The 21647-nt window shown below is 34.7% G+C and overlaps 2 protein-coding genes across 3 annotated transcripts in view; both read left to right on the top strand.

Annotated features, from left to right (window-relative positions):
• Positions 1-1281: 1281 nt before the first annotated feature.
• On the top strand, positions 1282-10825 carry LOC127972128 (protein phosphatase 1 regulatory subunit 14A). Its single transcript, XM_052575435.1, has 4 exons — positions 1282-1564; positions 8457-8537; positions 8847-8879; positions 9496-10825. Exons 1-4 carry the CDS (start codon positions 1334-1336, stop codon positions 9628-9630), a joined length of 480 nt encoding a protein of 159 aa, XP_052431395.1. The 5' UTR covers positions 1282-1333; the 3' UTR covers positions 9631-10825.
• A 1230-nt stretch (positions 10826-12055) lies between these two features.
• Positions 12056-21647, top strand: part of LOC127972519 (tumor necrosis factor alpha-induced protein 2-like) — a 28334-nt gene continuing 18742 nt past the window's right edge. Inside the window, exons 1-2 of one of the 2 annotated variants that reach the window (XM_052576077.1) lie at positions 12056-12223; positions 21072-21554. In XM_052576077.1, coding sequence (XP_052432037.1) covers positions 21094-21554 — 461 coding nt within the window. In that variant the 5' untranslated portion in view covers positions 12056-12223; positions 21072-21093. Of the gene's footprint in view, positions 12224-16032; positions 16190-21071; positions 21555-21647 lie in introns of those variants that run through there. The other variant, XM_052576076.1, reaches the window with a different exon arrangement.

Raw genomic sequence — 21647 nt, forward strand, 5'->3', positions numbered from 1 at the left:
CTGCTCTTAACAAAAACTTAAGTTTGCTTAATTTTCAATAATTAAAAGATAAATTAATGTTTGGTGTTTTAATGTGCATCTCAGAAAATGCTTTATTTAAAAACCCACCTGAATGGCACTTAAATGCACTTAATTCATCTGTCAACTTTATTTGACATTGTTCAAAGTACAAGTACAGACAGAGAAACAATTATTAATAATTAAATGTTTTTTTTATTTTTTTTTTTATTTTTTTTTTTTGATGTATGCATTGCATTCTAAGCATTAAAAAAAGGAAACTTTGTTGTTCATTTAACACACCCCTGAGCTGGTAATAGTGACCTCTTTCAATATGCTAACAGTGAAATGGTAAAACGTACTTCACAGGTAATTTCAGATTTTTGTTTCAATTATTTCCCAGGTACACCATCAACTTCATCCTCAACATCAACAGATGCATCTCTTCTCAGTGCTGATGTTTCCCCTATAAAGCACACGGTACCACAAGCTCTATAATTATAGCTGATATCCTGCACAGCTCAGAGTTTAAACTAAGTATGTGCTGTCACATAATTAGAAGGGGCCTCTATGTCCATTTTGCTTGGGGCCCCCAAATTCCTTCCAAAGGCCCTGGGAATATATAACACAATATATAAACCTTATTGTTTTGTTTGTTTGTTTGTTTGTTTAAAGGAATAGTTCACCCAAAAATGAAAATTTACTGAAAATGTACTCACCCTCAGGTCATCCAGGTGATTTTGTTTCTTCATCAGAGCAGATTTGGAGAAATTTAACATTGCATCACTTGCTCACCAATGGATCCTCAGCAGTGAATGGGTGTCGTCAGAATGAGAGTTTATGAGAGAAATTATAATTCAGGAGAGAAATATCCCCAGATGAAAAACAGTTTGCAAGTGAAAAAAGTCCAAAACAATCCTAAACATGTGATTGGGTTTTGATGTATAAGAACAACAGGGTTAAACTTCACTGTAAGAAACTTTATTGATTACGGACTGGTATTTTGGCCAGAAGCAATAGTTTAATGTTAAAATGCCTTATTGATGCATTTGTTTAACCTGCAGCTTTTCACTTTACAAATGGATGGACTGGAGATATTTTGGATTATTGTGATTTTTTTATTATTTGTTCGGACTCTAAGTAATATTTTCAAGTATTATTTACAAATTACCTTCTTGCGCGCCTCTGGTGCTCGCCAGACCCCAAGCGAGAGCGAAAGTAAGCCGGTAACCTCGCGGCGCTAGGACCCTGCGGCCCGGCGCGCTCTCGAGGTGTCAGCGCTCCCTCGTGCTGGAGGAGCACACCTACTCCGCCAGACTCCAGAGCAATTATTTGGATGCAAGTGTCCATCCAGAGGGTCAGTCTGGAGATGGCTGCGAACCGGGTGGGGAGGCGTTATAACAATAAGATCCACTCACCGAACCGTGGTACCAGCCGGGAAGCTGGACTCAGCGTGCAGAAGAGGCAAGCACGAGTCACCGTGAAATATAACAGAAAGGAACTCCAGAGGCGTCTGGATGTGGAAAAGTGGATAGATTGTGGACTAGACGAGCTGTATTTGGGAAGGGTGAGTCCTCTTTTAACAAAGAATAATATGAGTACTATAAAATGTAATAAAACACATACAAATTCAGTATGAAGAATTTCAAATAATTTCTGCCATGGAATGGAATCTCTGCCAAATATTTAATGACATGGAAGCAGCAAAGGCGTTGCTGATAAATCTCTTTTTGATTGCTGATTATGTGTCAGTGGAATTTATTAATTGGTAAGACGCAATCATATTTAATAATAATGAAAGTTTCTATCAGTGGGAGGAAGATTTAAAATCAACACAATCCACGTGGAAATGTGCACCTAGGCTGCGTGTCCCAATCGTGAAGCAGGTGTCACATTTGAAATCAGAATGGAATGTAAAATGTATGATGGCAAAGACGGTAAAATACGAAAAATACGATAAAATATTTTCATTCCACAAGTAAGTTTCGAAATAATGTTTGATTGAGTCCTTTTTGATGTGCAAATGGATTATTCCGCACGTTTATTCATAAAGAAGGGCGTGAACCTTTTCTTGGGTAATTCCACAAAACGACAGCCTTTTGTGTCCTTCATATATATATATATATGTCAATGTATTTTAGTTTAGTTTTAGTTTATGTAGACCATATACATGTGTGTGTTTATGTGTCTGTATTATATTTTGTGTTTATACTCTCTCTCTCCCTCATCTAAAATTTTCTTCTAAAATTTGCATTTTTCTCATTCTCTCATATGTATGTTCAGTAATTTCACTTTAATTGCAAAGTTATTTTCATTGCCATTAAAGTGAAATAATTTAATATAAATTTAATATAAATGTACTTTCTTTCTTATTTATCCATCAGTAGGATGGAAAATAAATATTAACAGAAATATCACTTTTTAAATTATTTTAAATCTTGTAATGTCATAAGACAAGGGTAGTAACTCCTAAATTAATTATGTAATCCTTCTTGGCAAATCTTCATATAAGAACACAAAAATAAGTTGTGAAGATTTTTACCTCAAACTATGACATGATTTACCTCTCCAAATGATCTTTACTCTGCTGATTTATCACACATAAAAGCTACATCAGTCTACTTATCCTGTTCTCCTTTGGGGCTTTAAACAAGTAAACATGTCTGATATGCAGAAATATCTTATTAGTTTACATTCCTGTGTCTTGGGGTATTTCAGGACAAAGGGGATTTTTTTCCTCAGAGGGTCCAGTTCCCATGAGCAACAAGATCAGGGGCCCGACCTTAAATGTTTAAAGATGCGGTCAAGACTTGTTGGTGCGCTCGCTGCCTTACATGGAGAGCTCCGGGATTCCCGCAGGCGTCTAGAAAACTGTAAACATTCACAGTCTTTGTGGGCTTTGTGGGATGGTGGATGTGAGGAGGGAGATGCTTGCACTCTGACACTGGACATGGCGTCCTGCCACGATAATTATGAAATTTTGTAGGGGAGATCATGGGGGGGGGGGGGGGGGGTTGGCAACACATTTAGTTTCAACATCTATAATTAGTGGTTTACAGCAGTTTCACAACCTGTATAATTACAAATTTGCCTGTTACTAATTAAAGTAGCATATTTTAATCTCTAAATATTTTCTGTCATGTAAATCCTTTTTTTTAAACAGGGTTTAACTGTCTACTTTATATTGTACATTGAAATAAGAAACCGCAAGTACTGCATTGAATAAAACATAATTTATGTGAGGAACATGAAGTATTAACATAAAATATTATTTCACTGTAATAGCTACTCTAACAATCTTTTTTACTGACAACTTCAACAATAATTAGCATAATTTAAATATATATATATATATATATATATATATATATATATATATATATATATACACACACACACACACACACACACACACATTTGTTAAAATGTAACCTAAAGAAGTTCCATGTAAAATGTATACACTAGTATGGCACAATATCACCCAAACAGAAAAAAAGCAACTAAAAGCTGCTACTAGGATGCTATCCTTTTAAAAGGATCATCTTTGTTCTTTATTTACCCTAAAGAGCATATAACAGTAGCTTGAATGTAAATGTTAGCTCCTAAAGTGTACACATTGGTACCTAAATGCTACATATTAGTATCTTTTGAAAGGGTACCATCCCAGTAACAACTTTTACCAGTTCTTTAAGAGTACACAATGACTGGACAAATCCCAGAAGTCTTCTCTATGATGTTATGTTGGTGCTAAAAAGAAGCAGCCTTCACTGAGGCTGTAATCAGATCCCCCCCTTCATTTCCTGTCGACAGCAGACCCAACTACGTCCTGCTCTTATGGTCCTGGGATTGATTGATGGTATATTTGTCTCATGGGGTGTTTTCCTATGAGCAAGGGGGATGGGGGCTGTAGAAATGAAGACCCCATATGTCACTGTATCGCACAAAGAAAGCCCTCCTGCAACTGTCCTCCACCCCCATCCTGCAAAAAAACGACTACCCGGTACCAACTGGTCCACGGACAGGGCATCCTAGCCCCATTAAGCGGGACCATTAGTCAACTGCTCTATTAAAGATACAATTTTTTTAAAAAGCACAGCTTAGAGTCCTGTAGTGGACGGATTCATGTTTATTTATAATCCAGAGGCTGGTTCATCTTTCATGTCAGTGGGCCAAACAGCCACAAAACATTACACTTCAGATTTGACATATATCTAATCCAAAAAATAGTAATATTTTACAGAAATTGTACTAAAAAAGTATTTTCTGATACTGTTATGGATAAAACAAAGCTAAATGCTAAGAATAACATGGAAAGGTTTTGTGAAATATAATCATGCATGGTTGGGGTTGCTAAATAAACAGACCGATCAACTTTTGAAAGGAAAGGAGAAACCACTTCTCGTATATCTTGCTGTGGATGTCAGAGGTTATGTATTCACTCATAATCTGTGGTATTCTGATGCAAATGAATGTGTCCCTCGGTATAAGATAGCCAAATGAGTTGGTTGTGCATTTTGAAATGGAAGGACAAGTAAACCATGACTGCATTTGTACTTGGTATCATGTTGGGTCACCATTTGATCTTAATGTAACTCCAGTTTTAGTTGGAATTTATTGTGTTATTCACAATAAAGGACACAAAGGTTACATGTTTAATGCATAAAAGGCTTTTTTATGTACATTATCAGTTCAGTTTGAGAAGTGGTAATGCATTAACGTCTGATGATGATCAGAAACTGAAAGCACCTGGATGTATTCAGCGAAAGTGCTTATATCAGCATCACAAGGACCAAAAAGCAAAACAGATCCATTTTAGAATGTTTATAAACAATATTACATTTTTAGAGTTGACCTGTAGATGAGTTCTTGTTCCTAATATGGTCAGCTTGTAAAGAGGTCACTAATAAACACATTAAATCATTTATTCTGCATGCACATATATTTGAAGAATAACAAAAGGGTTTCTTGTGAAAAAAGATGTTCTTGTGGATAAATGATACCAATTCTGTCAAAGGCATGTAATGTAATTAGTTAGACTAAACCGTGTCAGCCCGTGTTGATCTCACATGCACTTTTGCATTTAATGTGGATCGGCGTACTGTTACATCACAGTTTATGGAGTCCCAAGGGCAGCTGATGCAAAAAAGATCTGACATTTTACTCTGGTTGGATTGAGCTGACATGAGAGGCGCTGACGTGCTAGTGCAGTGCTCCATCAGAGATTGTCTATAGCATGTAAGATTACTGAATGCAGTAGTATTTGCAGTTTATCATGCAAAAATATATCACTTTATGAAAGAGATTGAATGTACAACTTTTTTCATTTATTTATATATTGTATAAATTTTTATATAATTATACTATATATTTATTTATTCATACTTTATAAAGATTAAGACTTTTCAAAATATTTTTACTCACAATTTCTTTCCAGATTAAAATATTTTAAAATATATTTTTAATTTAATTGTAAAAAATGTAATGCCCTTGGGGTTATAATGTTTTATAATTTTACACTTGACACCACACTTTCAAAATAAAGGTACCTTTATAAAGGTACATAGGTTTTTTCTAGACTTACACTTGAGGGGGTAAAATAAAATCTTGAATCTTTTTTTTTTTTTAGCTTATTTTGAATAAAGGGATAGTTCAACATTCTCACTCTTCAATCCCAAATTAAATTCTTGCAGAAGGGGGAAAATTACATTTTGGAAATATTTAAGAGATTAACCAAAATGTTTCACAAGCTTTAAATAAACCATGACCAACCAAAATTGACATGAATATTTACACATATACATTCTCAAGGTATTTGGTACACTACTTTTCAGTTTTCTGTTGAATGTGCAAAGCTTTTCTGCTCAGGAACGAATCTGAAGCGAAAGCACAAACTTTCAAATTCAAAAGGTTTGCCCTGTACGTTCAGCATGTAAAGGGTTATGTTTGTTTCACAGCATTTCAGTGGCATTTGGAGTTAAAAGAAAGGTCACTGATGCCCTGGTAGGGCTTTCAGCTTGGATCTTTTTCTGATTGACCTTTCATTGGTGGTGTTAGTTTCAGGATTTTGAAAGTTCTCCCACGCCAGCCCTGTTCCCTGTAGTCATCCGTAACCTTATCAGGAGACACACTTGCATGACCAGCTCTTAACCCGCTGTGTGGATGTACACCATACTGATGGCAACTTGAAGCTTTGGTAATCATGTTAACGTAGTTGCAGTATTTGGTGTTAACTTGTTAAGTGAGACTGAATCCCACCACATTCTATACTATGTTGTGAGTTAGTTGTAATCAGTATGTTCATGATAACAAATCATGTAATGCAATAGTTCATCCATAAAGGAATAGTTCACCCCAAAGTTAAAAGATGTTGATGAGTTTGTATTTGTCATTGCTTGTACACCAATAGATCCTCTGCAGTTAATGGGTGCCATAAAAAAAGAGAGAACAGCTGACAAAAACATCACAATAATCCAGAAGTAATCCACACAACTCACACAACTCCATTAATGTCATATAAAAAGGAAAGGTGTGTGTTTGTGACTAATTCATTAAGGCGTTTTTACCTTCAAACCATTTCTTCTGCTAAAATACATGTCCTCTTAACATAATATTGCCTGCTTCTGTGATTAAAAAAAAGTCCTCTGTCTGAATCAAAAGAGAAATATGCACAGATCAGGCATAAGCCAAACAGGAGTTCTAAACAAGTAAATATATCAAAATATAATTTTTAGTTTGTAATATGCATTGATAATAATTAATCTGGATAACTTTAAAGGTGATTTTCAAAGTATTTGGATTTTTTTGAACCCTCAGATTTCAGATTTTCAAATATTGTCCGATCCTAACAGACCATACATCAATGGAAAATCTAATCTTCAAACGTATTTATTCAGCTATCAGATGATGTATAAATCTCAATAATAAATAAATCTCAAATTGACACTTAAGGGTCACATATGTTGTTGGATTTTGGAGTGAGAGGACAACATGGGATAGAGGAAGCATTATTATCAGGATTGTGAGGGTTACTTTTAAAATGTATTCCGTTACAGTTCAAAAATACTTCATTAAAAAAGTATTCAGTAACATAACCCAAGTACTTCAAAAGAAAAGTAATCTAATTACTTTTGGATTACCTCAAATCACATATTTAAATAAAGTTGAATCCTAATTAATTCACTGTAGCAGCATTTGAGGAGAATAATTGTGGACAGATCTTATTTGCGAACGCAACAGCATGAGCGACCGCGTCAACATGAGTGTCAACAGAACCAGGAATTATGATAAAGCAGCGCCTACATATCATTATTATGTCAAAATAATCATTTATTTTACAAAATGTAACTGTAATTTAAATACAATAATTTTTATGTAACTGTAACAAGATTTTTGTATCCAGATTGCATAACGCCATTACATGTACTCTATATCTCCCCAATCCTGATTATTATGCATTGTGGTTTTTCCAGAAGGGATGGTAGCAAATTTGTATTTTTGGGTAAACTGTTCCTTTAAATCAAGATTTTGTTGCTAATTAATTCTCCTTCATGTTGTCTGACTTTCCATCTTCTGTGAAAAAAATAAAATAAATAAAAACTGTACTGGTTACTCAAAAAAAAAAAAGTACTGTAATGTAATGATACAAAAAAAAAAAAAATCGCAAAGCACCTGCTCATAGTATCATAATAGTGGTCCATACAACTGAAATCTCTTGAATCTGATCATTTCCATGATTCATCTCAATCTGTTCTGAACATTTAGTTAATTAATCAGACATTACTACATTTCTTACAAATATTCCAAATTGGTTTTCCGTTAATGTAAATCAAATTACAGCCTTTGAGCTTTGTACGATAGATCATTTGTCATCATTTACAACAATATTTACCCTCTTTCTTATGTTGAAAATAAAAGATGATATTTTGAAGAACACTAGTGATTAAACAGTACTACTTCCAAATATTTCTTTACCTACTTTGGAAATCATGGACACCAACTGTTTGGCTCTTCAGAATTCTTCAAAATAGTTTTTTTTTTTTGTTTTTTTTTTTGCGTTTAACATTTTGTCATAATTATTATTAGACCATTTTTATGTATTATACATTTTTAGTGCAAAAATTCAGTTCAGAAATTTCATGAGTGGCGATTAGCTGGTAACACTAATCACACTGTTAGCTTGGATAATTTGGAAATTTAATTTAGTTAGTTAGTGGAAACACATTTTTCTCCTATTTTCTAATAATACTGCCAAGGGGTAGTAAATAGCAGAGGGCCTAAGATAGATCCTTGCAGTACTCCATTACTAGCGATAATTGAGAATATTCCCCAATTATATAAACAAAGTGGTAAAGGACAGACAGGATTTAGACCATTTTAAAACATGTCCCTGAATACCCATGTGGTTTTATAATCTATCTATAAGGTGATTATGTGAAATGTGATTATTTCTCTCCTCACAGGAAGAGGATATGCCTGAGGAAGTGAACATTGATGAGCTACTAGACCTACAGAGTGATGAAGAAAGGACGCAGAAGCTTAAGGTATCTGCTTTCTGAAACTACTGATGAAGAAACCAGTATGTAGTACGTTTAACTAGTTTAAAAGAACAGTTAACCTAAATAGTGTATCATATAAACTGCTTTTATGAATTTCTTTATTTGTTTTCCACATTAGATTGAAATCCATAGGGTTTTGGAACAAATTATTTAATAAACTATTCCTTTAAAAAACAAAATCTCTTTAATTGCAATAAAAGAATCAGTCCAGCATTAAACCATTCAAATCCATTTTCACCTTGGACAAGATTTGTCAGTCTCTTAAATAAATCTCTTGATTTTTATTTCTTGTAGGACATCCTTCATACCTGCGGTAACAACACAGAAGTAAGTCTACCTACCTCTTTCTGTCCCCTTTTCTCTGCTTCCCTTCTGCTGTCCATGTTATATTTCTACCAAACAATAGAAAATAAACATGATCTTTCATTTCAAACAAAGTTGTGCTGTCCTTTTCTGCACATAGCTCTGATGTTTTATCTTTAACTAAATAACCCCCTGCAAGTGTTTGAGTTTATTGTAGACATAAAAGTGACTCACTGTCACACTGCAGGAAATAGGGACTAACAGTGTTAATGATTAGACGAAATTCTTTATCTAAATGGGTGTGCTGTGGCATAATTCCCAGAAAAATAAGGGGAAATTATTATTATTATTTTTTTTTTCTGAATGCTTTCTAAAGCCAGATGATGTAGTTACAACAAACCACCAGCAGGGGCTAAATGGGCCATGCTAACCAGCTAAAACTTTTCGGACTACAAACACTGCTCCATCCTCTGCTGCCCTCTGTTGACAAAATTGAAGAAACTTATATTGACAAGTTAATACTTGTAAAAATAGTCAGGTCCTTAAGTTGTGTTGTTTTTATTCATATACTGTTGACACGTTTTATCATGTCTTTGAAGATTCTTCTGTGATGATGTGCTTATCTCCTCATCTTCATCAGGTCTTCATCACAGAACTGGTGAATAAACTTCATGGTTTACAGAAACAAGAAGATCTCCACAACAATGGGATTGAACATCCGCAGCTTCACATCTTTCCTGATCGCCAAGGCTCTCCTGACGCTGAGAGACACTGAGCATCTGCTCAAACATCTACAGCTCTTCAGTCTCCTGTATCAAACCCGATTCATATCAAAGCATCAGCAGCACATTCATCTAGAGTAACAAAACAGAAAATAACTACAAAAATATTTATGTAAAAATCTTGCCTACTGTTCAGAGTAAAACACTGAGCGACCACTAACCACTGCATGGACCTGTGAAAAGTTGTCTTTATAATTTAGAAATGTTTAAACAATCATAAATGAAAGTCTTGTTTGTTACAATAGAAGTGCTTTCACACAATGAACGTGTATTTGTTAATTAAGCATTTATTTGTACCTGATCCCTTAAAATTGCTTTCATTAGTATATAACCCACTATAGTCAGGGTTATATGGAAATATTAAATAACTTGTTTGCCTTTAATAAAAAAAAAAAGTTTATTTAGTGAATTTTAGATCATCTGAGAAAACAATGTGTACAGTGTATAGCAGCCTCTTTTTTTTTTTCTTAGAAATACTGACCCATTTTAAGGATATTTCTCATTAAATATTTCTTGTTTTTTTTTTAGATTATGCTGAACCTATGAGTTTTTCCACAAATGGACGAAGGGGCTTTTTAGATTTCAAATCATTTACAGTAATCCCCTCTTGTGTTGTTTATGTCTCTGGTTAAATTTTGCAGGATTAAATTATTTTTCAGAAAAAAAGGGTTTTGAATATCAGTGCTGAATTTAATATGCTTCATTAAAAGCGACAGCTTAAGCTCTTTCCCAGAAGAAATGAAGGCTGGTTTGTAATAAAATCATGAGGTATTGTTAATATGTTTGCTGCTACTATATGAATTACTCAACCTGCTCAAATTTATTATGTTTGAAGAAGACTCCACATTTTGAAGAACATCTTGAGTTGATTCTCTTCTAGCTCTGTATTTTAGTTTGTATAATGCATCAGTATGTTTGTCTGTACAGTGGTAGACTTCCAGAAATCTGTCTTACTTTTTTTATGATAAATATTTTTTTTTACTGTTTTTAGTTTTACTTGCTTGTTTCACTTTTTTATCTTTTTTTTCTATTTAAAATGAAATGAAACTGAACAAAGTAATAATGGGCTATTTATCTTTTGGTATGCTTTCATTTTAAATGAAACAAAAACACAAGGTAAAGAACACAGAAGTAAATAACGCTGTATAGCCTGTTATATCTTTGTGAAATAAAATTATAATAAATCTACTGTATGTCTTCAGTTAGTTATTATCCTCATTATTATTATTATATTTACTAAATTACATAAATGCCAATAGTTTTGTACTTGTATGTGATTTTGCAGGTTTGATGTTCTGTCTTTTAATTTTTAGACACATAAATTTAAATAATGGCAGATCCAAGGTTTTTTTTTTTTTTTTTTTTTTTTTATAGACATTTTCAGGATAAATTCAGATAAATCTAACAAGCTAATCTGTAAAAAAAAAAAAAAAAAGTGAAAAAGACAGCAGAGGGCAGCAATGCTTCTGTGCGCATCAGTCTGTTTTGGTTATGCAAGCTATTGTAGCATAAATGTGTTTTACTTCACTTGCAAACCAATTAAGATTAAAACTCAGTGCAAAAAATGTTTTATCATTTAAAATCTTAACTGTAATCATGTTATTTACAGACACTGGCATTAGTAGCAGCAGCTCTTAATCAGCTTTCATTAACAACAAGTCAGTCAATCAATCAGCAATATTGATTGTTGAAAGATGGAAAAACATTAATAGTCGCTTTAAACTCTGTACAAAGTTAACATTTCGTAAACACAAGCTATATCAGAAACATACCATGTCAACGGTGAGGCCTGTCGACAAAGGGAAAAAAGAAACCAAAAGAATCCTTGTTTTTTCAGATAGAGCTGTGCGAATTCTTTCAAGCAGCAGATTCATGCTTGTTCCTATGATGTAAACAACATAAATAGCACTGATTACCACAGCGCTGATCAAAGCCTCTATAGATCCTCGGGTCTAATACAATGCTGTAAGAAAACAAACAAACTACCCCACGCAGAGACGGTTCAGGTGCACTCATTGACCCGGGCACTGAGTCTGCCCTGCTTATTTCAACCCACAGTTGGGAAAACACCTTCAGATGTGCTAGGACGCTTAGCATCAACAAACACGCTTCAGACAAAAGCCAAGCAGGACAGTGGACTCCTACACACTCGGATCCTCTTCCCTCACGTCACACACCAATGATGACCAACCATGTTAGTCATAAGCACACATATCCATGCCGGTCAATAAAGAAAAAAAAAAAGAAAAAATACTGTATTCCCAGAGCAATTAGTGGAGTCATAGTGCCCATGATCCCAGAGGCCCAAGAGGTGGTGGGGAAGCTCAGAGGAAAGGGGATGGCCGGCTTCCTGAGGAAAAAGCATCGTCTTTTGCACTCCCAAACAACTCAGGAAGTGACTATAGCTAGTCCGGGGCTTCAGACGTGCTTTCAGTTGGACGACAGCACATGTAGAGTTAGTTACTCTCTGAGTTGGACTCTGACAGTGACAAATTAAGACACAAACATATACACAGATACCAAACCTCTGGGATGTCCCTGCTCTGAGACGTTTAGGGATTTACCATCGCTTCACTGCCAAACAAGGTAAGAGGAACGTTTTTCTGGTCTGACAGGGATTTCTGACTTTTCTTAGGTTCGAAATTGCTGGAATGAGAAGTGGAGGCTCGTTTAACGTGATGGGGTTCAGCTGTTTCTATTGGTGAAGAGGGTTATTCTGATGTTATGGTGAACTGAGTGATGTTGTGTAGGTCTTAGTGCCAGTGATATACATGAATGCCAAATATACTTCAGCCTTCACTTCTTGTATTAATACACTCCAACAAAACTGAAAAGCTTTATAAATGTGGAATATGACTGAATACATCTTGATTTATTTAGCATGGTCCATGTTATTATGTTAACAATGTGTCGGGTACCGAGTTTTGAGAAATCACTTTCTCTGGACATCTCGTCTCAAAACAGCAGACAGAAATAAAGTATAGAAGACTTTGTAATCAGCTGGTTTTCACGTTTCAATTCAGATTTGACTTTGAACATACTGTAAGGTGGTTGTCCAACTGATACTAGAAATGTTATAAAACAACCACGCAAATAATTGAAATCAAACATTAAAATGTATTCATTTTGTGTTCTCTTTTGAGGTAATTATTATTTTTATTTTCACAAATGAATATGCCACAGAACGGTGGTTCTCATTAGGGGGCCGGGGCCCACTAGGGGACATCAGAAAACTTCCAGAGCTGCTTAACAGTCTTAACATTATTTAAATTGAGTTATATCACATAATCTTAATTAAAATGGTAATATATAATTTGTTTATTTATTTGTTTATTTATTCCATCAGAACAGACCATGACAGGCTGGTTGGGTAATTAGTTCCAGTGAACATCCTTTCTATTTTTGTTTTAAAAACAGATGTTTTTTTTTACATTCTGTTACAGCAAAATGTAGTACATTCCATCAAAATAAGTCATGAATGCATAGAGTATTAAACAGACTCAAAAACGTACAAAAGCTGTCCATTTCAAAAGGTACTTATATATAACATTTACCTACTTATTATTTTATCACTCATAAGTAACTTAAAGATTGAGATTTTGAAAGGATAATGCCCTAGCGACAGCTTTTTTGCCTTTTTCTGAGCGTGTGCATGTGAGTGAAAACAGCACTTGTGCCAAGAGTAAACGGACCATGCGGATGACAGAAAACACATGTACAGCGATAACGTGCCTGGGATGGACAAAGACATGCCATAATCAATCTTTCTTCAAATGCTGAATGATATCATCCCCCACAAACCTCTTAAATTAGATTTTAACCTGACCTGCATGTAAAAGGTTACACTTGTGACGTCCATCCAGTCCATTCCCGCTTACAGATGCCCACACTCCAGTGAAACGGGACGAGGATGCTACCAGATAAAACAGGCCCTATAAAGGATAACCCCTGTTCCTCTGCTGGCATGCACCTCGCTGGAGTGTGTCAATAAGGCTGCGGCTGATTGCTCGCTGTGGTCAGGGCTGCTGTTCTAGTGGATTGACAGAGAGCCCTTCTCTCAGCACAGATGCAGAGGGCTTTTCCTCTGGTCTGTATGGAGCACCAGTGCAGGATGCAGGCAGGCTGTGATTGGACCGTCCCCTGCTGACCCTTCACTCAGGTGCCAGCAAGATGTTGCATAATAGTGGTGAAAAAAACAGGGATATGAGCATACCACTTTGGGAGAGAAACCAAGAATTATGTGTTTTACTGTAATGACAGTAATGACTGTACAATCATGTGATGAACAGACATTTCATAAACAGTTGTAACATACTTATTTAAACACATTTTAAAATAGTGTAAATTATAGAGTTATTATATTTTTACATATATTTTACTATTAATAATTATTTAAATAAATAAATAAACATGTACAGTATGTATGTTTCATTTAAATACACAAGTTTTGTAGATTTGAAAATAATGTAAATTATGCAATTTTAACACTAATAATTATTATAATTCAAAATTATTTTTTAAATAATATACAAATATACAGCTTCAAAAATAAATAAAATAAAATAAATAAATATGCATGTACTTTTAATGATGGGTAAAAAAAATTACATTATTGAATTATTATTTTAATAGATATATTATTTTTTATTATATAACAAATATATTTTATGTTTTAATAAAGAAATAATATAGATATAAAATAATAGCAGATAAATAATAGAATAAATAATAAATAATAAAAAGTAAATGTTTTACACATGATATTTGACACATATTTATAATAATTGTATTTTTACCAGTATATATGGGTCTTAATACATATTTTATAATTCAATAATAAATACATAAATAAATATTTTACCCATTTTTATAATTATTTTATTTTATATGGGTCTTTATAGTTTGCCTTTATATTTTGGAAAGAGAATCCCTTGCAAAGTGATAATTCTTGAAAATGCATCAAGTGACATAACTGAACAGGGACATTATTTTACAAAAGTCCATCTAAAAAACACAAAATGAAAAAATTGAAATGTTGCTAAAGCGGGTCAAATAAAACATGGGCCATTTTTGAAACACACACAACAATGACAAAGTTAATGTTATGCGGGACTATTTCCTGTTCCCCAAGCCCAGATTTCACCCTAGTTTGCAGCTTCTCTTTATACAGTCCCTCTTTATTCAGTGCTGGTCTTAGATGTGGCGCCAACTGTAGTTTCCTGATGCGCTTTTTGCCCCCTGACAATCAACAGGAACAAGTATGTGATGTCCTTGTTTGGTTTCAACTAGAAAATATAGCATTTATCTCATAATGGATTAGCAGAGAGGTCAAGGTGGACATGAGAAAGTGCGTCCGGCAGATAAGTGAGAGCTGCAAAAACAAAAAAAGAAGAAAAAGGCTCAAAAAACTCTGACCTTTGTGCAGTATGAAAGTACAATATTGTGATTCTCCTGATTTGATCGGACCAACTGGTCAGCACTCTTGTTTTGTAAAGTAAAGAAATACGAGTTAAATAGCCATGCCAAGTTTTTGACCTCTACGAACGTCCCTGAGGTTCATGGGAGGCGTGACATGGCAATCCTTTGTTTATGCATCAGCGAATAAGCTTTTCTGTACTGTTTGTCATATTGTTAAAGGAAACAGATTTCATAATACAGTACTTATATGGGCTGCCAAGATGCTTAAGCTCAAACTCCTCCAACATGCTTAGTTTCTTTTATCCAGGCCTTGTTCAATTGCTATGTGCACTCCGTGACGCACTCCAGGGCCGTTTCTATTGTTCAGACAAAACTGTACGCATTTGTCTGACTTCCCCTTGGCACGTGTACTGCCTGGTTGTTTTGTGAAATATAATAATGTTAATTGGGGAGGTGGGGTATGTGGGATTCAAGAGTTGTGAGGTCACAGATCGATTTTAATGGCCGGTGGCCCATTAAATAAACCACAAATCCATTAAAGGAACTTTTTTTTTTTTTAATTAAGGATATCCTGAATGCCAAAATACTGTTTTCCAACAATTAAACACACTCACACAAACACACAAACTAAAACAATGACAACATAAAAATTAAGACATACTTGAGGCAAACACTGGTGAAAACTTTTTGGAGAGCCTGAAGGCGTCTTTTGAATGTTCTTAAATTTTCTTTAAAACAACAACAATAATAATAACAATAATAGCCACAAAATTTTAATTAATAAAAAATATGTTCCTAAAGTGTTTTTAATTAATAATTTGACGTTTAATAATTTAATTTAAATATAAATGGATTTTATTTTATTTTATTTTATTTTATTTTATTTTATTTTTACGGTTTCCTTGCTCTCTAGTGTGTGTGCAGCTGAGTGTGCGTTTTCTCTTAGTCCAGCCCACGAATAAAAAGTAAAAGTCCTGGAAGCGCAGCTCCATTTATTATCACTCGCTCTGAACTGTGCGTGTGTTTACGCTGCTGGCGTAGGTGACGTTCCTCCGTTTGAATTAATATCTCATTATTTCATTCAAATGTTTTTACTTCTGGTTCCCGACGTGAAGACCGTTCGACATGGACTCTGTAAGTTTTTTTTTTCTCCTTTGTTATTATAAAGTGCTACATTTAACAGAACTGGCAGAGTTTAACTAGCTCTCGTGTATTTTGTAATCATGTTAAACTCTGACTTTAACTTCTGTAATACTGAGAGAACGCTGTATTTGATCAGAACTGTGTCAAATGAATGAAATATTAGGGTATTTTATTACTATGTTGAATATTTCTTTACAAAATAAGATAATTAAAGGGGGAAAGGGGGCGTGACGCTTTTATATGTCTTACAAAATATAATATTTTCTTTTTTTAACTTAGCTGTTCGAGTCAATTGTTGTTGGTTTTTTTATTTTTTATTTTTAGGGAAACTAATACATCTCATATGAACTAATCTGAGTACAGTGTCAGCAGTTAGTACTGTCCTCTCTGTCCTTCAATGTAATCTTCATTTACAAATCTTTTTTTGCAACCTCGTCACATGACAATGCAAAAAAAAAAAAAAAAAAAATTGGTTAGACTGATTTCTAAATTAGCTGACTTAATACTTTTCTCTTCCTGCTTATTAAGAAAAATGTTTTATCCTTCCCATTTAAAAGAAAAGATTCCATCCTCATTCACAGCAGATCTCATAAGGTCATCTAGCATTGTTCTCCGGGTGTACAGTTAAAGATTTACCCCCATGAGAAAGATAATATGTCCTGGAAAAGCTAAAGACTTTATAGCAGGGCATACTCCAATGTCAAGATGGACGACTAAGATTTGCTGTTGGTTACGTCAAAACAAGTAACCTGACCTTGTGGTAGCCATAAAATGCTGTGTTTGTTTAATCTGTAATATAGTGGTGATGAATGATGACATGAGGGACCCTTTTAACACTTTCATCCTCAATAACTTTTACAGCTTCAGTGACACGCAAACAAACCTATCTATCTATCTATCTATCTATCTATCTATCTATCTATCTATCTATCTGTCTGTCTGTCTGTCTGTCTGTCTGTCTGTCTGTCTGTCTGTCTGTCTGTCTGTCTGTCTGTCTGTCTGTCTGTCTATAATAGTAACATTGTATGATATATTTCTAAAATTCAACCATATCTTTTTTTTTCCTCAATTAAAACAATTATAATCTGTTCTCTAAATTTGACTGGACCTGTTTGAGATCACATGCTTGCATTACTCTATAAATTCAGGAGCATTGAAACTTCACCTTGGGGAAAGTCATTGGGAGGCTGTCTTTGGCTCTCTCCAACATTCCAGTGCTTTTCCTTCAAGCAGAGCCTGAAACCCAAAGCTACAACAGAAGTAATGCCTCTGTCTGTCACATATTAAGAGCATTCCTCCCTCTGTTGGAGTGTAACTCACTGCCCATCCCTGCTAAGAGACAGGATGGCTGTAGACTTTGAACCGTATTGGAACTGCAGTGGTTCCGCATTATTTTGTCATGGTAGATCCAGATGAGGAGGATTATGGTGAGAACAGAGTGAGGCTAAGTTTATGCATCTTAGATTTCACAAGAGTTTGGTATTTTGGCATCCTCCAGAAACCATATTTGACACTAACCAAAAAGTACAAACAAGAATATCGTTTTCCAGGACAAAATGCAACAGTAAAAACCCCATAATTGGCCAACTGTTACTTTACCACATACAGTGAGAAACTAAAAAAAGCTTAAAGCTTGAGTTTAAAGATTTTTAACCAGCATTATTACAGTGTCTGTAGTAAAAGAAAATCAAACATGTGTATTATTCTTCCGTCTGGAGAAGTCTCCAAACATGCCATCTGGCTGAAAATGTTTTTTTTTTAATACAGCTTTAGAGTTTTTGTGAAAACCACAGCTCATACTTCTGCTGCATTTTTTGTATCCCTGCTCCTGGTTAGGCTGATGAAGCCCAATGCATTATGGGCATTGAAGTTTTCCTACCTTTTTCACCACAGCCCCTTTTCTCTGTTTCTCGCTTTTATGTAACACTGATTTTAAAGAAAATCATGTTTCTACTGCATATACATAGACTTTTATTTAAACCCTTGTCAGTCAAGTGGTGAATTACCCTTTTAATATCACATTATATATAATTTTACTGTAAAATACTATCTAATTGATGACTTTAGCCAGTAAAATTTGCTTATTTTTTTGTTAGCTGTAATCTACTTTAGAGAGTTTTGTGTTACAGTTTCTATTTAGTTAATGTTCATTGCAGTATTTTATATTTAATATTTTGTCTTTGTCTGTTGTAAAAATATACAGGCACTATTATGCCCTCCCATAATACACAGATGACAAATTAACAACCTATTTTTACAGTGACATATAGATTACTTGTCTGATTTATCCAGTTATCCACTTATTAGAGAATGCCACTGCCATTGGCTGTACTGCGGGGGACCTGTCCCTTTTGTCCCCTACCTGTATGAGACAGGAAGAGGAGTTGGTCTGGGAAAGCGGTAGAATGGCTTTTATATCTCACCCAGTGATCTAACCCGACTTTCCATATTGGCTCCAGTGTACCGTTTATAATTAGAGCTGGAATTTCAGTGGGAATGTTTAGAGAGAAGATGATTTCCAGTGGAATTTCAATTGCTGTGAGACATTTCTGTCTCATCTTTTCTTATTAACTCATAAACTTAATTTGTTAATCCCCTGTTAAACAGTTTAAACATAAATGAACACTGTGGTTAAGCAGCTGTGTAACTTATGTTCTATTTCTCATTCACTCCATTTGCTATGTAAATTTCCTTCTTGTCTAATAATTAAATCCTACTGATGAAGTCAGGTTAAAAATTAAACGCCTCTCATCATCACCAACCTTATTTCGTTCCAAATCGTTAAGACTTTCTCTCTTCTGTAAAACACGTTTCTGTGCTTTTCTGTGCATTCAATGAAACTTGTCAATGTTGTTTCCCCACCGATTTTCTGTGAAATATCTTGCCAGCCACTTTCATTATGTTCATGACCATGCACACGTCTTCCAGTGTAAATGATCATGAAATAATAAGCCCTGAATGGTAGGTGACCCATATGGAAAAGTCATGCAGACATAATTATTTAAAAGAGGTAGGAAGCCACAAACAATAGACCCTCTCTAGGAATTTAAAGCTTGTTCGCTGTTACACACTTAAATTGGTCTCCAAGCTTCTGTATGGAAGATGACTTTGATCTCAGAAACATGTCGTAATATAATTTTTTTTTTTTTTTTTTTTTAAATGGCAGAAAGTAGTTTTTATCGCGAGGAAGCCAGGTAGACGGCTGTTAACCCAAAGTTAATCATTCATTAAGTATCGGCCCCCTTGTATACACACACACACACACACACACACACACGCATACACAAATTAGTAAACCGGAAGTGATTCAGCGCTGTTCCTCTAATAGCCATAAATATCCAAGAGGGCTATTCTAGCCAAGAAGCCTTTGAAAGAGGCAAACATGTTTTCTTGAAATAGACTCGGTTCATCAAGTTGAAGCCTCCTTTTGTTTATTAACACAAGATTTCATATGTTCAGGCGTGTCAGATATAAGTTTGGGTTGCTTGTCCTATAGCCAGAATAAGTTTGTTCTTATTCTTAAGGCTGTATGTGTAATTTTACTTCCAATTGAGTTTAACAAATATTTTATTACACTGGCAATGTAGGCAGAGCCGACATCAAAGGTTCTCTTCAAGATTAACCAAAGGGTGTGCTTCTGATTCTACCCATCATAAAATAAGTACACCTTCACAGAAAACTGTCAGATCAGATATCTCTGTTGTGTAATGCTGTTTGCTATGCTGATGTTATGTTGATATTGAGTAGATGTGCGTCAGTAAAATTAAATGGGGCTGAGTGCGGTACATGTGTCATTCATCAAAGAAAAGAACAAATAAGAAGAGTCTTATGCTCAACAAGGCTGCATTTATTTGATCAAAAATACAGTAAAAATAGTAATACACTTAAATATTATAATGTAAATTATATTTTTTATAATTAGTTTTATAATTCGTTTTCTATTGGAATTCGCTTTTCTATTAGAAAAATAATTCTGCTTAATGTTAATATCTGCTGAATATTTTTGTAGAAACCATGATACTCTTTTGATGAATGGAGAGTTAACTTAACAAAAACATTTGTCTTTACTGATCTTTTTTTTTTTTTTACTCCTGCTTAATAAAGAAGTATTGATATCAAAGAAGCCTGTTTCCGCCAAAAAACAAAAAAAGTTATTTGTGACTTTTTATCTCACAATTCTGTTTACATCTCGCAATTCTTACTTTTTTTTCAGAATTGCATCATATAAACTCGCAGTTGCTGGTTGTAAAGTCAGAATTATGATATATAAATGACAAGTTTATATTTCACAATTCTGACTATAGCTTTCAATTGCTTGTCATGAAGACAGAATTTTTTTTTTCTTGCATTTGCGTGTTTATATCTTGCAATCCTGAGAAAACTAAGTCAGAATTTTGAGTTTATAACATGCAATTTTGAGATAAAAAGTCACAATAACCTCTCATTATTTTTAATTAATTAATTATTAATTAATTAATTAATTTTTTTTATTGTTATCCCAAACTTTTGAACAGAAGTATATATATATTCCAATTAATGTGAAGCCATACTTAAGTATTAAGTAAATGTGCCAAAAAACTTAACTGTATTTTAAATAAATGAATAGATGATATGTCATTTACCCACACTACATATCAGACACTATTGAAACTGTTTCACAAGTTGTTGTTGAAGTTGAAGGAACATTTTCATAAAAAAAAATAAAAGAAGGTAATAGCAGCATCATGGATGAATGCCTTTGTACTGGCCCATGTGGCAGTAATTTCCTGTGTGTATAAACAGAGTCAGAATGCATCTCTAATTCATTACTCAGTTGTTACTGGTAGTGGTGATGTTGAAATATATTCCTTTAATTTTTTTATCTCTCTTCCAGCATATATCCTCCCAGCGAAACCATGCCTGTCCTTAAGAACCTCCCGTCTCGGCTGAAGGGAGGCAGGTTTAGCGTGGACTTGTCGACTACACGTAGTGAGTACATTCTCAGAAAAATGAGTCTTAACCTCAATCCATTTGAGGAGCCTGGCTCTGACGAGGACTGGCCCAGAAGCAACGGAGGCTCACTTCTGGATGGGCATGTGCCCCGGGACAGAAACCCGTTTGAGGATGAGGAGGATGAAAATGAGGCTAATGAGGTGCGCCGTGGAGGATCAGGGAAGGGAGGATCCATCAAAGGCACCCTGGAACGCATGAAAGGGGTCTCTCCTCTCAAGACGCTAGGAAAACTGGGCAAGAACTTACGCATGTCTAGCAGGAGCAAGGGAAAGGACGCCCCCTCCCCACAGGGCTCTATAGGTTCAGCCTCACCCATGCAGAGGAAGAAGAAGGGCCGACGGAGCTCAGAAGGGAGCTTGCTACGGTATGATGGCTTTCGTTTCCTCTTAATGATTCCTTAACTGTTGATTAATGAGTTAATTACATTATACTTCATAAATGCAGTCCAAAAATTGGC

The sequence above is a fragment of the Carassius gibelio genome, chromosome B15 (assembly GCF_023724105.1).
Source record: "Carassius gibelio isolate Cgi1373 ecotype wild population from Czech Republic chromosome B15, carGib1.2-hapl.c, whole genome shotgun sequence".
Taxonomy (NCBI): Eukaryota; Metazoa; Chordata; class Actinopteri; order Cypriniformes; family Cyprinidae; genus Carassius; species Carassius gibelio.

What these genes read in the sequence shown, in the direction of transcription:
- LOC127972128 (XM_052575435.1), top strand. Translation starts at nt 1,334, where the DNA reads ATGCAAGTGTCCATCCAGAGGGTCAGTCTGGAGATGGCTGCGAACCGG. An exon ending in AAAGGACGCAGAAGCTTAAG is followed by an intron (nt 8,538 to 8,846) that starts GTATCTGCTTTC and finishes TATTTCTTGTAG; the next exon opens with GACATCCTTCATACCTGCGG. An exon ending in CCTGCGGTAACAACACAGAA is followed by an intron (nt 8,880 to 9,495) that starts GTAAGTCTACCT and finishes CATCTTCATCAG; the next exon opens with GTCTTCATCACAGAACTGGT.